This window comes from Taudactylus pleione, unplaced genomic scaffold, assembly GCF_031769625.1.
Source record: "Taudactylus pleione unplaced genomic scaffold, aTauple2 ptg000040l, whole genome shotgun sequence".
Lineage (NCBI taxonomy): Eukaryota > Metazoa > Chordata > Amphibia > Anura > Myobatrachidae > Taudactylus > Taudactylus pleione.
The window spans coordinates 33,939,402-33,954,750 of record NW_028284442.1 but is presented as its reverse complement, the minus strand read 5'-3'; the positions used below and the strand labels follow the sequence as shown (position 1 = coordinate 33,954,750).

General features: G+C 41.4%; 1 protein-coding gene across 2 annotated transcripts in view; it reads right to left on the bottom strand.

Annotated features, from left to right (window-relative positions):
- Positions 1-15,349, bottom strand: part of TSPOAP1 (TSPO associated protein 1) — a 352,001-nt gene that overhangs the window by 71,806 nt on the left and 264,846 nt on the right. Inside the window, exons 10-17 of one of the 2 annotated variants that reach the window (XM_088455323.1) lie at positions 11,466-11,570; positions 10,849-10,899; positions 10,479-10,499; positions 8,759-8,954; positions 7,048-7,134; positions 4,942-5,153; positions 2,442-2,551; positions 1,162-1,289 (exon numbers count right to left, since the gene is read on the bottom strand). In XM_088455323.1, coding sequence (XP_088311449.1) covers positions 1,162-1,289; positions 2,442-2,551; positions 4,942-5,153; positions 7,048-7,134; positions 8,759-8,954; positions 10,479-10,499; positions 10,849-10,899; positions 11,466-11,570 — 910 coding nt within the window. The remainder of the gene's footprint in view (positions 1-1,161; positions 1,290-2,441; positions 2,552-4,941; positions 5,154-7,047; positions 7,135-8,758; positions 8,955-10,478; positions 10,500-10,848; positions 10,900-11,465; positions 11,571-15,349) is intronic. The other variant, XM_088455314.1, reaches the window with a different exon arrangement.

The following is a 15,349-nucleotide window of genomic DNA, read 5'->3' as shown; positions in this document are numbered from 1 at the left end:
GTTCCACAGCAGAGACTGGTGTATCTGTGCATGTGACCACAATAAGCCGTACACTCCATAGAGCTGGGCTTTATGGAAGAGTGGCCAGAAAAAGCCATTATTATAGTGATAAAAATAAGAAGACACAATTTGAGTTTGCCAAAAGGCTTGTGGGCGACTCCCCAAATGTATGGAGGAAGGTGCTTTGGTCAGATGAGACTAAAATTTTACTTTTCGGCCACCAAGGAAAACACTATGTCTGGCGCAAACCCAACACATCCCATCACCCCAAGAACACCATCCCCACAGTGAAACATGGTGGTGGCAGCATCATGCTGTGGGGATGTTTTTCAACAGCAGGGACTGGGAAACTGTTTTGAGTCAAGGGAAACATGGATGGTGCTAAATACAGGGATATTCTTGAGCAAAACCTAGTTAGGTCTGCCTGTGATTTGAGAATGGGGCGGAGGTTCACCTTCCAGCAGGACAATAACCCGAAGCATACTGCTAAAACAACACTCGAGTGGTTTAAGGGGAAACATTTAAATGTGTTGGAATGGCCTAGTCAAAGCCAAGATCTCAATCCAATTGAGAATCTGTGGTCAGACTTGAAGATTGCTGTTTACAAGCGGAAACCATTCAACAGGAGCTGGGGCAGTTTTGCCTTGAGGAATGGGCAAAAATCACAGGGGCAAGACGTGGCAAGCTTATAGAGACTTATCCAAAGCAACTTGCAGCTGTAATTGCCGCAAAAGGTGGCTCGACAAAGTACTGACTTTAGGGGGGTGAATAGTTATGCACGCTGAAGTTTTCTGTTATGTTGTCCTAAATGTTGTTTGATTCACAATATAAAAAAAAAAATACAACTTCGCAGTTGTAGGCATGTTCTGTGAATGAAATGATGCATACCTTCAAACAATCCATTTTAAATGCAAAGGGGGGTGAATACTTGTGCAAGGCACTTTACAACTATTTTAGCCCAATATATGTTTATACTGATTTATAGTACATTAATGTAAAATGGATGTGCCAATGAGGAATTTCATAACCCAATCAAATTCATTTTAATTTTCAGACCTAACAAGACCCTATTCTTACATTTGCTGACACTAATAACAGCATTACTACATAAATGAGGAATAACATATGCAGGTAATACTTAATGTTACATAGAGTACGTGCATGTTTTAGATGAACCACCTTCATAAAATCCATCATCATCCATGCCGCCGTAGATATAAATGTATTCTCCAGCTGTGAGAGGCAGCTCCGCTTCCGGGTTTTCATTGGGCCCATCAAATGGATTGTAACTACAAGTGTACATAGATTTATTTTAATAGGTAGTAACAAAACTAAAAACCCAACAAAACAAAAATAGCAAATATCAGATTCAATTATGTTAAACCATGCTACAAAGGGAGGAAAAAGCCATTTTGTGGGCTGAACAGAAATTCAAGAAAAATCGGCTTAAATTCACTAGTAAATAATGACATAACGGAGCTACTTGACACCACTGGTTCACTTTGATATAACAGGCAACATTCTTTAAGGTTATTGGGTCAACCCACAAAAAGGGGTCAATCCTATTCCAAGCGAACGGTGCGAGTTGCCGTTGCAACGGCGTTAAAACACCGTCAACGGACCGGCACCTCGCACCCTTCGCAGCCCGCTCCGAGCCTGAATACGCTGAATTTTGCTCAGAGCTGTATGTGGCTGCGAGCAATTTTAAGCGAATCTGGGCTCCCGTAAAGTGCGGCCACTGCTGCGATGACTCGCACCCGATAGATCATCGTGGCTAACAGGATTGACCCCGAAGTCTCAACGAACAGGGATTAGATGACTTGTGCATACTAAGGGGCTGATTACGGGCGTTTTAAGAGAAGACTCCTCTTTCCGGCAGTACAGTAGATTTTGGCTTAGTGCCAGAATCTACTGTGCATGCAGGGGTCTCCAGGAAAAAGGCACCCACGCCGTTTTCCGGACACAGCAGTACTGCGCATGCGTGAGTCACTGGGAAAATGTCCGTAGCCATTTTCCCAGTGATTTTTGCTGCTCTATGGACAGGTAAGTAGAAGGCTATATGGGTGCAAGGTGTGCGGTGTACGCCCACCTGGACCCAGGGACCCATGTGTACCGCACACCCTGCACCCATTATAGATACGCCCCTGGGGCTGATGCAGAGTAATTGCTCCAGCATTGTGTGCAAGGAACTAAATGCGCATTTTGGTCGATATGTAGAGTTGTACAACAACTATCCCTGGTCATGTCGTTGGCACTTGCATACTCTTGGTTCCAGAGCAAGCACAGTGCAAATACGTTCCACAAATGGACACCTCTGCATCAGCCCTCAAGTGTGTTTATTAAACATTTGACATTTATGATTGAATTATCGGTTTTTGCTTTTACAAGAAAGATTATAAAATTACTGACACATTTATAGAACATAATATTCTGAATCTCACCTATATCGAGCAAGAAAGACTTGTAGCTTAGCAGTGGGACGAGTTTCTGGTTCCGGATTCAATGAAACACTATCCGCTTCTAAGTCCTCCATTTCACTGGCAGTGTCCACCTAGCAAAAATTTGATTTTTGCACTTGCGTTAAATCCTTTTCTCTAAATCCATTGGGAAGACTGGAACCATGGGTATGGAGGGCTCAGGCAGGAGTTTGGGCACTTTAAGAAATCTGACACATTAAGAAATCTGGCACAATACTGAATATATCTAATATTCAAGCAGCTACTGGAAAACAATTATTAACCAATCCCCACAGGACAGATAAAATCAACAAAAGGTGAGAGGCAGAAATTGGTCTCCTGCAATCAACTTTTGAACTTTTAGCAGACCAGACCATAAAGGGTGGGTGTCCAGTGTCCCCCAGTAGATTCAGAGAAAAGGAATTAACTTATGTACAAAATCCCACTTTCTCCATCCTATTGAGGGACACTGGAGTCATGAGGATGTTCAAAACTATTGCATAATTTGTCTTAAAGTAGCTTTGCACTTTTGTTCAAAAGCATTGAATCTGTAAAATCTTTGCAAATGTACAAAGCATGTGGCTGTTTGGGGGCAGCGTCCCAGAAAATGGTGGCATCGGCCCATTTCTCTGGTTGTGCTGAAGCCAGTGGCTGAGTGCTAGTACGCAGCTTTACTGGCTTCAGTTGCATGAAAACACTGGGCATCCTAAGTAACTTGGAGGCTACTCAGATGACAGATGTTCTCACAGAGTGATCTAATGCTACATCTGTGGATGTGATATAGGCTGACAGGAAATATCAATTTACACAAGACGCTTCCTGCGGAATTAGCATAATTTTGCAGTGTACATCTGCTACTGTAGAACGTACAACTCTAAATCGGGCCCATAGCTGCTAAGTATCGAACCCTTGCTACGCCATATAAGAAACACTAACTGATCTGATAGAATGTGCTCTCACATTTTAAAAACAGTTTCCACACTCCAATGTAAGCCTGAGGGCTGGCATGTGTCATCAATAAAGTACCAAATGGCGAAGGGACAACTTCTGTTGATATTGTCGTCCTGGAGCCACCAACTGACTTGGAGACAGTCTGATGAAATGGCTAGTAAAGTGATAATCTGACTTGAGCTAGATCTGCAACCCCTCGAGCTGTACCGTGCAAATTACACTGCTTTGAAGATCAGAACCATTCTTCCCAAAGACCTTCAAGCAAAACAGAATCGAAGTCTGCTTGAGAGCCAAAAGAGAATTTAAAGACTCTGTAATGAGAGAATGCTGCAAGAAGACCTTCTGATGTCTGGTGCCAAACAGCAGCTAAAATTCATTAGCTAAGTTGGTAGGAGGTTGGATTTCTGGTTATTGGTAATCCATCCATGAGACAAATAAAAAATGACCTTCTTTGAAATATAAAGGAAATGATTATCTTTGTATTTTTGATATCTTTTATTAGTGATGTATTTCATTTTACCAATAAACAGTTTTTTCTTGATTAACAGGTCTTCAAGAGACAGGATGATTTTCACCCCCCCTGAACCTCAGAACACTAATTATAATTGCCATAATGTTTGTGAATAACCTTGTTGACATAACAAAGCTGAAAAGTAAAGCCCAAAATGGATAATAAAAAGAGACTGGACGGTGAATTTGAGGATTCATTGATGACCTTCCAACATTAATAGATGAATAAATTAATCTCGGATGTCCATGTAGACCATGAGCCTGTTTTTTCTATACTATTGTTGGGACTGTAACTTGAATGTCCAGACAAAGGTTGAAGATTAGGGTTTTTAGTTTGTAAATGAGCCAAATAGATCTGTCTGGATTTTGGACCAGGAATGGAATGACCACCCCCACCCTAAAGGGTCTCCTTTTTGAATGGTGGACCGACTCGCTGCAGCATGCAGATGATGGTTGTTCAGTGTGTATAAATGACCATCATCTGCAGATATATCTGCAAATCACTCGATCTGCAAATATATTGCTATAGTGTGTAGCCACCTTAAGACTCAACTCTTTGTTGCCCTCCACTCAAAGTACATATATGCCTTCTGAACAGGCTGCTTACTTGAAGTTGAGAGAGGTCGGAAGGAAAACTGGTGGCGGGGGGGGTGACTTAAAATAAGTACATTAATGAAAAGGTACAGTTATAAGAGGCATTAAAAAATATGGATTTCCAGAGGACAAGGAAAAAAAGTGATAAAACTTTCAGACTTGTGGCAGAATTCTTCAAGTGGCAAACCTCCTGCCTGAGCAATGCATACCCATGTTTCCAGTTGTTAGAGTAATAGATCTCTCAAACAGTAAATGGTAAGATAGATACAGGGAACAACGGTGCTTTCAGTAATTATTATTTTTTTTTTTTATACAAAAGTGGAAGAAAATGATATTCCCAATAATATCTGGGAAACAGAAGACATTTGCATCACAAATAGAAAAAAATAAATCAATTTTTTTAAGCAATGGTAACAATTTTCTGTCTTGCCTCTGGTGTGGGACAAGACTTGGAGCTCTCATGGGCTGAATCTGATTTTGATGAGATATGTGGTACGTCAGGCTTTTGTAGTTCTTTGGCAGCTGCATGATCTGTGGCCTCAACATTGTTGACTTCATGGCTCAGCTCTGGTGTCTCAGGTAATTGTTTCTTTTCAACTTTTTTCTTTTCATCTAGTGTCAGGGGAATAGATTCATTTACATCTGAAAAAAAACAAAACAAAAAGGAAATTAAAGGGCCCAAATCATAAACCAGTTCTTAAAATCAAATCTTACATTGACATGTAAAAATGAGTTATGCCATATTTTAAAGCTTAATTGGCTTCACCTACATTTGTAAGGCAAATAACAGAGAAAGCTCCATTTGCGCCTACCCCCTCCTAAACTTTTATTTTAGTCAGTCTGTTAAGACACATCATAGGTAAAATGGAGAGCTCACATACATAATTTGGAAACTCCTCTTTCACCCACACAGGACATTGTTTTCTGCAGTCCTGTCTGGATCAAATTTGATAGTACTATGATGCGTCTATCTTTGCTTTTAATCAAAAGATCATTCCACCAACAAGCTTTTAAATAAACAATTTATAAACACACAAAACAAATACAATCAGAAAAAAGTGATATACATAGTAAGCATGTGCAGAAAAGTGATTACTTTACTACAACTGGCCACCAACATATAAAGCAATACACCTGCAGTCAAGTAAAGGGTGATCAAAATTTTTTTATTTGAATGGTCCTATATAAGAACCATCTTTTTTAATTAAGAGCATTTCATTGAGATCTTTTGTGCTCATCAATTACAATCCTATCCTTGAAAAAAAAAATCACTATGTATGTCAAGCTTCCTTTGCTCTTCTCTGGTGCAATCAGTTTTTTGTAATAATTTGAAGAGCCATGCAATGGATGTTAATATGATTGCATTTGATGGACAGGTCCACCCCATAAGCTAGTAGTTGGGTTGAACACTTCAGAAGAGGTATTGGAAACAGAGGCTTAAGTAAAACAACACTGCATAAACAAAATTTGTTTAATACAGCAAATAGACCAATGAGTGGGTTTGTAAAAATGTAAAAGACTCCACACAAGGAAAGTCACTTTAGGCAAAAAGCGCCCAGTTTTTCAATAATGATTGTACATACATTATAATTGAACCATCGTGAATAAAATACGGGCTCCATGTCCGAAGCAGAAAATGATCCTTCCCACAGTGCCAATCTCTCTCGGCTGTTAATGTATAAAGCGTCTGTTTGGTGGATAAAGAAGCATTTACTGAAGAAAAAAAAATTATCTAGAATTTCTCAGCGACTGCCAATCGTAATGATGCAAAAGGGTCAGCATCAAACTGGGAAGATGACAACCAGGCAGCTGTGTATAACAGCATATAGGGGACAGAGCAGCTGAATTGGTGAAATTACATTTTTACTCAGAAGCATTTACAAATGTTACTGCAATGTTAGAAAGAGTGCTTTTTGTTTGTTTAAAGTGCATATATATTTAATGTGTGCACACATTCATAATGTACTGTATTACACCCTAAAAACATTGTTTTCTATATTTAGAAATTTCTCAGCAGACTGCAGCTATTTATATTATTGTGATGGATCATAAAAGGCATTTTGGGGGCATTAGCCTAGGGCTTTAAGAATGCCCAGACAAAGATTCCTACTTTACACATTTGAGTGAGATGGAAGACAAAGTATTCACAGTGTGAGGGGATTGTTTTATATTCTGATGGATCTGGGGAAATGTTATAGCTAGTTATTGCATATATTATTTTATATACAAATTGCAAACTCGAATAATAAGGTTATTCGCTTATAACCTAAAATGTACAAACATACTGTACATACACACTAACACTATTATGTTGGAGAAATTATCTTGTAAATGTTCATTTATGGACTTTGATCACTGAATAGAACAGGATACCGAAATCTACTAGGATTAAAAGAAAAAGGTGCAGTATCCATGCATGTAATTCTTTACAGTGGTGAGGCATGCTGTGCACAGTATCACCCCACACCCAAACCAACTGAAAATCCCACACCAACACCAGGTGGCATTTACACCAACATGTTGTGGATTTTAGTACCCTCCATTGAGAGGTAAATAAAGCTTGCACTGTTGTCAACCAGGCTAATGTCTACCCAACTGATCACATCCCAAGAGGAGAACTCATCTAGAAAAAAAAGACAGGACATTAGTAGCCATGACAACCGCTTAATGAATTGTTACATGAAAAACATTGCCTTCCACATTGCTGGACTAATTAAACAAATCAAGATTTTGGCATGGCATAAATACCGTTACATTAAAGGCATGTAAAGCATTAAGGCATTTGATAATGATTTACTTTGTGAATAAACAAACTATAATACAGTAAATAAAAAAAGTTGACTATAAAAATACTTAAGATGAAAGGAACGATGATCTAATGCTGTGTACGCTATACAATATATTGTTGGTACAGCTGCCGAACAATATATCGTTGAGTGCATCTGACAGAGTATACACACAATATATATCTATGAATTACATTGTTTGCAGATCTATCGCGTCGGCTGTACAGCACAGCAGATGCGATATATCTGAAAGATATATTGTGCACATTTGCCTGTGTGTACGTTCAACTGACCCATTATGTTGGCTGCAGGAACCAGCAACAAGGACATCTACCCGCCCAGTTGTGATGTCTGGCCAGACATATTGGGCCTGATTCAGAGCCGGACGCAATTAGCGATCGCTCGTCCTGAAAATAGGGGTGGCTATTCAAATGAACCGTTCGCTGTTTGCGGTCTGTTCACGCCTCTAGGTCTGAACGAGCGAACAAAACTTGCAGTCGTTTTTTGGGAAACTACGCCCCCTGGCCGCTCGCATCCTACGTCATGTCCGCTATTTATTAGATTAATCGAGTACATCGACCAGCGTATGAACTGCTCGCTATTCTTGTGGTTGGTTTTTGCTACCACAATTTTGCGAGCAGTTCTGGCTATAAAATAACCCAGTGACGTGGTCAATGACGCTGCTGTTTTAAATATGCACACCCATAAAACGCCCGTTTTGACCTTTAAGCACGCCTGCGATCGGATCTCCACTCCCCGTTTTCAAGCACCTTCCCCTGTTACCACCCACATACGCCTCATCCTGTCACTTAAATTAGCAGGCATTCGCTATTTTGCGAGCACATGAATTTCGGCCGCACTGACTGGTTCGCGCATGTGTATAACGATCCGTACGCATGCGCAGTTGCGCAAACATCGCTCGGAGCATACGAGCTGCCGCTTACGAGTGGCTCTGAATCAGGCCCATTGAGCGGCCAATTGATAAGTGTGTATGCTTACCAAATTGGTTGCTCAGTTGGCGTGACGGTCGGCCGATATGTCAGTTAGGTGTGTACCAAGCACAAAAAAAAGGAAATCGGTTTTAGACCTGAGCATGGCAAACCATTTGGGTATCCTAGCTAGAGAGACCAAGTGATAACTCAAAATTAAGATAAGAAAAATCTTTATGCAGTAACATTGTAAAAAGTTTAGCATTCAATTTTGGGTCTCAAAAGCAAAATAAGGTTCCTTTCCTTGTGCGTTTGTTGTACCGGATGTCAATTATGTTGCTATTAAATACATCTTGAGGAGAGTATATACTGAGTAACATATTCAAGCACTCACCAATATAAATAATAGGAATTAACGTTCACATAGCTATATCTAACCATATAATTGATCTCAATAACAAAAGCAGTTCATGCACCCTTAATACGGAGTTACAATAACTTTATCCCACAAAACCCAGTTAAGACGAGTCACCTCCTCGATCTTGCTGGACTGGAGTGAGGCCAGGGGTTGAGCAACACTGAGGTGGAGGCAGTTCAGAAGTCCCCAAGGTAGATGTGAGGAGGTCAATGTTTCCAGTTTGCAGACGAAATCTCTCTAGCTCCTCAGACAAGAGACTAAACTGCTCTGTCTGACTGCGGCATTTCTCTTCTAAAAGCTTCACTTTAGCCTGAGAGAAAAAAAATCAAACAGGCAATAAAAGTCAGGTGGCAAAAGGACCAAGTGAAGTAGAGCAATTTTGCAAATAAGGTTTGCGGGATGGTGAAATAGGTTCACTACATCAATAGTAAAGGTGTCCTTCTTTGATAGGAAGGCAAGAATTCCATATGTTAGGATGCTGAACGATTTTGAAAACTCTCTCTATAAACATAGGATCAAATTCTTGTTTACATGTTAGAATTCAGTAGAAGGGACCTGACATTTTAGCTTATAGAAGCAGTAACTATGTACTGCAAACTAAATACAAAAGGAAATAAGGATAGGAAATTTGGTGGGCTGAATTGAATGGATTTGGCTAGAAACAAATATTACGTAAAGCAGTCTTCAATTAGGGCACAAGGAAGTGCAGGCTCAGGCCCAAAATGAACCAAGATATATGGACATAACAAAAACCAACCATACTGTGGAGACAAACGTAAGGAAAACTGAAAGTACATAGATCTGATTTTGCTTTACCAACCAACTGCTGCCAAATATGGATGTCTCAGATGTATTTTTATAAACCCCAATATAACATAACTTCTCCTAGTACTTCAAACAGAGGAGGGCGTGGAAAGGAGAAGGGAGAGATGAATAGCTATCACCAAAACAGAACCAGAGTCTGTATTGTACAGTCACCAGAGATGGGCAGGGAGGCTGCATTGCAGAGCAATCAGAGTTAGTCATTCTACTGTAGTTGTCACTAAAACTTCCTGTATTTGTATATTGTCACTAGAGATGAGTGGTTCGGTTTTACTCGGCATCATATTGGCTATCCGGCTCTCACGTGTTTTGGATAGCCAATAAGATAAACCCGACCTAATCTGATCTTGCGCTAATTTGGCGAAAAGAACATAGTCAAAACTGAACCGCTCATCTCTAGTTGTCACTATCACTAAAATGCTCCCTGTATGGTTTGTATTGTATATACTTTGCTAGAATGCTATCCAAATTGTATTGCGGTCACTAGCATAAGCTTTGTATTGTATGTAGATGCAAGAATCCTCTCTGAGTTAGAGAGAGATGTCAATAGTAGTAGTCTTGTAGTAGGGAACACAGTTGACCATTACATTACTTATATTACTATACAAAATTGTAGTCATCTATCCACTGCTTCTGTCTCACTCCTGAGCTAAAGCTTTTTCTAAGATTTACATTTCTAAAGGACTGGTTCCCCCCCTATTATAGCTGTTCCCACCCACACTATCTCATAAGCCCATAGTAAAATGTTATAAATGTTTGTGATATGTAAATAATTCGATTAATATACACAATAAGAAAACCACAAAGGAAATGATGTCCAGAGTGCCAGTGCAGCAGTTCTGTCACATTAGGCCCAGGACCTTTCCACAAAACTGGGAATACAAAATATAAAACAATGTTTTGCATAATAGTAACAATCCTCTACAGCTAAAACATGAAAGGATAGGTAGAATCAAACTATGGAACATAACAGCCAATAATGATGATCAGATATGTCAATTTGTGACAGTACCTGCAAACAATCCAAAGTGTTCTGAGCATGAAAAATCAAGAGACAATGTGTTAGTAATACTGACAAAAATATAATTAATTTGCAGTTTAAGGGGTCAATCCTATCCTGTGCAATTATCTCGCCAGTTACTTTACGCAAGTCCGGATTCGCCAAACTTTGCTTGCAGCCCCATGGGGCTGCAAGCAAAATTTGGCAAATTCAGGGTCGAGTCGGGCTGCGATGTATTGGTCGGTTGCCAATGTTTCAACACAGTTGCAACGGCACATCACACCCTACGCACGGAATAAGATTGACCCCTAAATGTTTGTAACATGGATAATTCAAGTAACTAACAGAATGTTTCCTCCCAATAACATATGGAACTCCCTACCTCCAGAAGATGGACTGCTCCTTCATGCTCCTTCTTAGCTTCAACCTGGGCCTGAAGTCAGAAAATAAATACTTTTTTTGCAATATATATATATATATATATATACACATGTAATGGCCACACATACAAATCTTGTTGTCCAGTTTGTTTACATTTGTCTAATCAAGTTAAAATGAGATTAAAAATGACCCGTCCAATAAAAGGAGTCAGCCAACAACCCAAATGAGGACGTATGTGACATTGACTGACACAGAAGTAAAGAACTGTTCAGAATGTCAGATCTATACAATATATGCTCTGTGTGTTGCTAGTTTTGCACAACTAAAAAAAAAAAAAAATGTGGGGGAGGTGTATCAAACCTTCGAGAGAGAAAGTACCAACCAATCAACTGCCATTTGACACACCATGTTTGAAAAAGGATAGCCAGGAGCTGATTGGTTGGTACTTTATCTCTCTCCAAGGTTTGATACAGCTCCCCTGTATGTGAATACAACTTTACACATAAGCAGGAATTTAGGTATTTTATTTGGTTAATAATCCTTGGGCTTGATACATACATATAAATGTCCACAAGTGGTTAGAGGCTGTTTAATTAAAGGAAAAGGAACATACTGTACCTGCTGGAGACGTTTTACTTCATCCTGCCTTTTATGTAGAGCTACTACAGCATCTTCATGATCTTTCTCCAACTGTTGCCTTCTCTCCGCCACATCTCGCATGTGCTGGAAAACAAAGTCCGATTAAAAAGTCAGGGGATATTCTACCTGACAATTCAAACAAAGTGTAGAGAGAAATGTGCTAGAACACACAGGTCAAGAATCCTGCGACTACAATAGAATTACTCTGATGTTCTCTTTGTGAAGGCGGGTATCCACTAGGTGATAAGCTCCATGAGCCATATAGCCTAGTGTTTCTCCGGCAGTGATGTGCTCAATGCCATTAACGACATTGAGCACCCACACTGAACGATATCAATCACGATATCGTTCAGTGACGTCACCCTCCCTCATCCCCGTACTTGCAGAACCTGACGATATCGCTAGGTTGCCCTTCAAGTACGGGCGATGAAAGATGTCAACGACCAGCGGGAGCATGCATCGCTAGTCGTTGACGGCATATACACTGGACGATATTGCGGACGATGAACGATAACCATATCGTTCAAATCATCTAATTTATCGTCTAGTGAGTACGCGGCTTGAGGCATGTGCCGCATTCTGAGCAACGCACATAGCTGAATAAGGATTGGTAAAACGTTGATGGCACCTGCGCTGTACAGCACCGGTGCTCTACTGTGTAGGCCAATTTAGACTGGCAGTTAGACAATGGAGCTATACGGTCAGGAGCAATCTTGTACAGATGACATACACAGCTTCCACGTGTATGTGATGTCATGGAGAGCCTCAAGTCTGGGTCATACAAGTCAAGATTCGATAATCCAGCAAGTCTCTCTGCACTACCTCCACCCTTTGAAACAAGCATCTCTCGACACTGGAACTAGGGGAATAGAAGGCTCAGGTACAAGTTTGGAATTTTAAGGGTGGGAATTCAATTGTTTGCACCGGCACCTCTGACTAATGGGCACCTGACGGAGCAATTCAATTGTCGTTCCGTGCGGGCGCGACAGCCGCTGGCATTTCTGCTCACACTCTTCTGAGGTGGTGAGCAGAAAGTTGTGATAAGTCCTCGTTTTGGGCACCCAAACTGCTGTTTGATCGTCCTAATCAGGACTTTAAACGAGTTTAGCCGTTTTACGCAGCTATAATGTTCAAATGCTCAAATAAGCAGCAGGGCGGCTGAACCCAAGGGTTGGGTGCTATTGTAAGCAGTGGAGAGGATATGGTGGAAGAAGCGAGGGAAGGAAAAGCATATGAGGGAAGAGGGCTCTGCTCGTGAGAGCTTACAGTGTAAAGAGGGGGCAAGGAGCGTGAGGCAGCCGATTAGGATGAGAGCTGGAAGGCTGTGATGAAGAAGTTGGTCTTGAGTGACCATTTAACATTTTGTAGAGAGGAGGAGCATTTGATAGGGGAGAAAGAGTTCCAAAGGTGGGGAGCAGCATGGGCAAAATCTTGGAGGCGAGAGTGGGAGGTAGTAATCAGCTGGGAGGAGACGCAGCATTTATGGGTGGAGCAAAGCTGATGGGCTGGAGTGTGAACAGAGATGTCACTGGCGTAAATATTGGAGGAGGGCTTTGTAAGTTAGTGTAAGTTTGAATTGAGTTCTAAAGTAAAGCCAGTGAAGGGCTTATAGCAGAAGGGAGGCAGATGTAGTGTGTTTGGAGAGAAAGATTAGTCGGGCAGGAGCATTGAGGACAGATTGTAGCAGAGGCAGGAGGGAGTTAAGGAGGCCAGATAAGAGGAGGTTGCAGTAGCCAGACTGAAGTGGGTCCAGCAGGGAGTTGGAGGAAATAAAGGCAGTTGTAGCCAACTCAAGGAATTTGGAAGCAAAGGAGAAGAGAGAGATGGGGTGGTAGCTAGAGAGTATGTCAGAATCAAGGGTAGGGTTTTTTAAGAATGGAGGAGACAAGGGCATGCTTGAATGTAGAGGGAGAGATTGAAGAGATGGGCAAGATGGGAACAGGCAGCAGAAAAGAGTGAGTGGAGGAGGTGAGAGGGGATAGGGTCAAGGAGGGCGGTGGATGGAGGGGAGGGACTGTATTAGGGCCATGACTTCATCTCCGGATACTGGGGAGAAAGAAGTCAATGATGGTGAAGTGGATGGGGAGAGGCAGGTTTGGAAACAATGGGATGGTGTGTGAAGGGTCTCGTGGGATGTGATGTCCTGACTTATTGCATAAATTTTAGATAATAAAGTGGGTAGCATAATCAAGGGCCGACAGTGAAGAGGGGAGATGAGGGGTGACGGTGTAGGAAGTTGTAGTTTGAGATCATAAATTTGAAATGGAGGAAGTTGGCATTGGTGTATGATTTCCTCCACTGACGTTCTGCGGTGTGTGAATACTTTTGCGGTATCTGGTGCATTTTGAATGTCAAGATTGAGGTGTGGCATTGCGATGGTGAGAAGTAACAATCAGGGCAACAGAGTCAAGGGCAGAAGTAAGGGAGACATTGTATATGGAAACCGCATGGTCAGGGCAGGAGAAAGAGACCATGGGGGAAAGAGTCGAGCAGGCAGGATATAATCTAAGTAGTAATCAAAAGGGGGTACCCAATATAGCGAACAACATATAAATGTAACAAAATGCAACAGTTAACAATGATGGCTTTTTCTCTATCTTTTAATAACTTGTGATATGTGTACAGATATAAAAAGATTGCATACTGTGGACTAGCCAATATGCTCAAACGTTGGCAACCAACAGTCTATAAAGTAATAAAACAGAAGAGTTATAAGTCACTTTTGGCAGCCATCAACAGTTCTACTTAAGCTGGGTACACACTAGACCCAGTGGTTCTCAACTCGGTCCTCAGGACCCCACACAGTTCACGTTTTCCAGGTCACCTAGCAAGAGCACATGTGTTTTCATTACTCACTGACACATTTTAAAAGATCCACAGGTGGAGCTAATTATTTAACTTGTGATTCTGTGAGGAGACTTGCAAAACATGCACTGTTGGGGGTCCTGAGGACCGAGTTTGAGAACCTGTGCTCTAGACGATCGGAGCAACATATTGGGCACATCATCTAGTGTGTACTCAATATGTCGCTGACAATGCACACTCCCGCGCATCGTCAGCGACATCCTCCGTTGCTCCTACATGCAAGGTCGATGGGGGATGTCGTTAGCAAGGGCCATGCTGCCGAATGCAGCATGGCCCTTGTCGTTGCTCCCCGCATCGGCAAGTGTGTATGCACTTACTGATGCCGGCTCCCGTCACTGAAGATATCAAGCTGGGTACACATCGTCTAGTGTGTACCCAGCCTTAGACTCTGATGCCCTCCTTTGTCCGGTAGCTTGCACAGCTGCTTGTGCTGCATGATTTGTGAATATGTTCTCATTGTAGCTACAGGTGAAGTTCACAGTAAGTGGCACATATATGTTCTCTCCATTACAAGGAAGCCACACATTAATCCACATTATACAGTCTGTGTATATATCCCAGGTCATTGAAAGGCATACAATAACAGTTATCAATGCAGAGAGCGTTATATAGAAAAGCCACTACCGCAGCAGTCATGTCAGAGTGATCTACATCTACAGAAATAAACGACAAAGTAATAAAATAACATAACATTTCCATAGGCAGTCCTGTGCACATAATTTAAAGAGAAAATCCCTAATGGTAGGGGATACAGAATTTTAAGAAATTTATCAAAATTGAAATGTCAACTCCTGGACTATACCCCATGGGGTTGTGGCATGATATGTCGACATATATCGTTCCTGGTGGCCCATCGGTGACTAACGTCACTTCCAGGTCAACCTGTGATTTTATAGCATTTCGGTGAGTATTTCGGCCCAATCCCTAATCCCTACTACTAACCCTCCCTCTAGTGCCTAACCCTAACCACCCCCCCTCCCAAGCAGCCAAAACCTGAC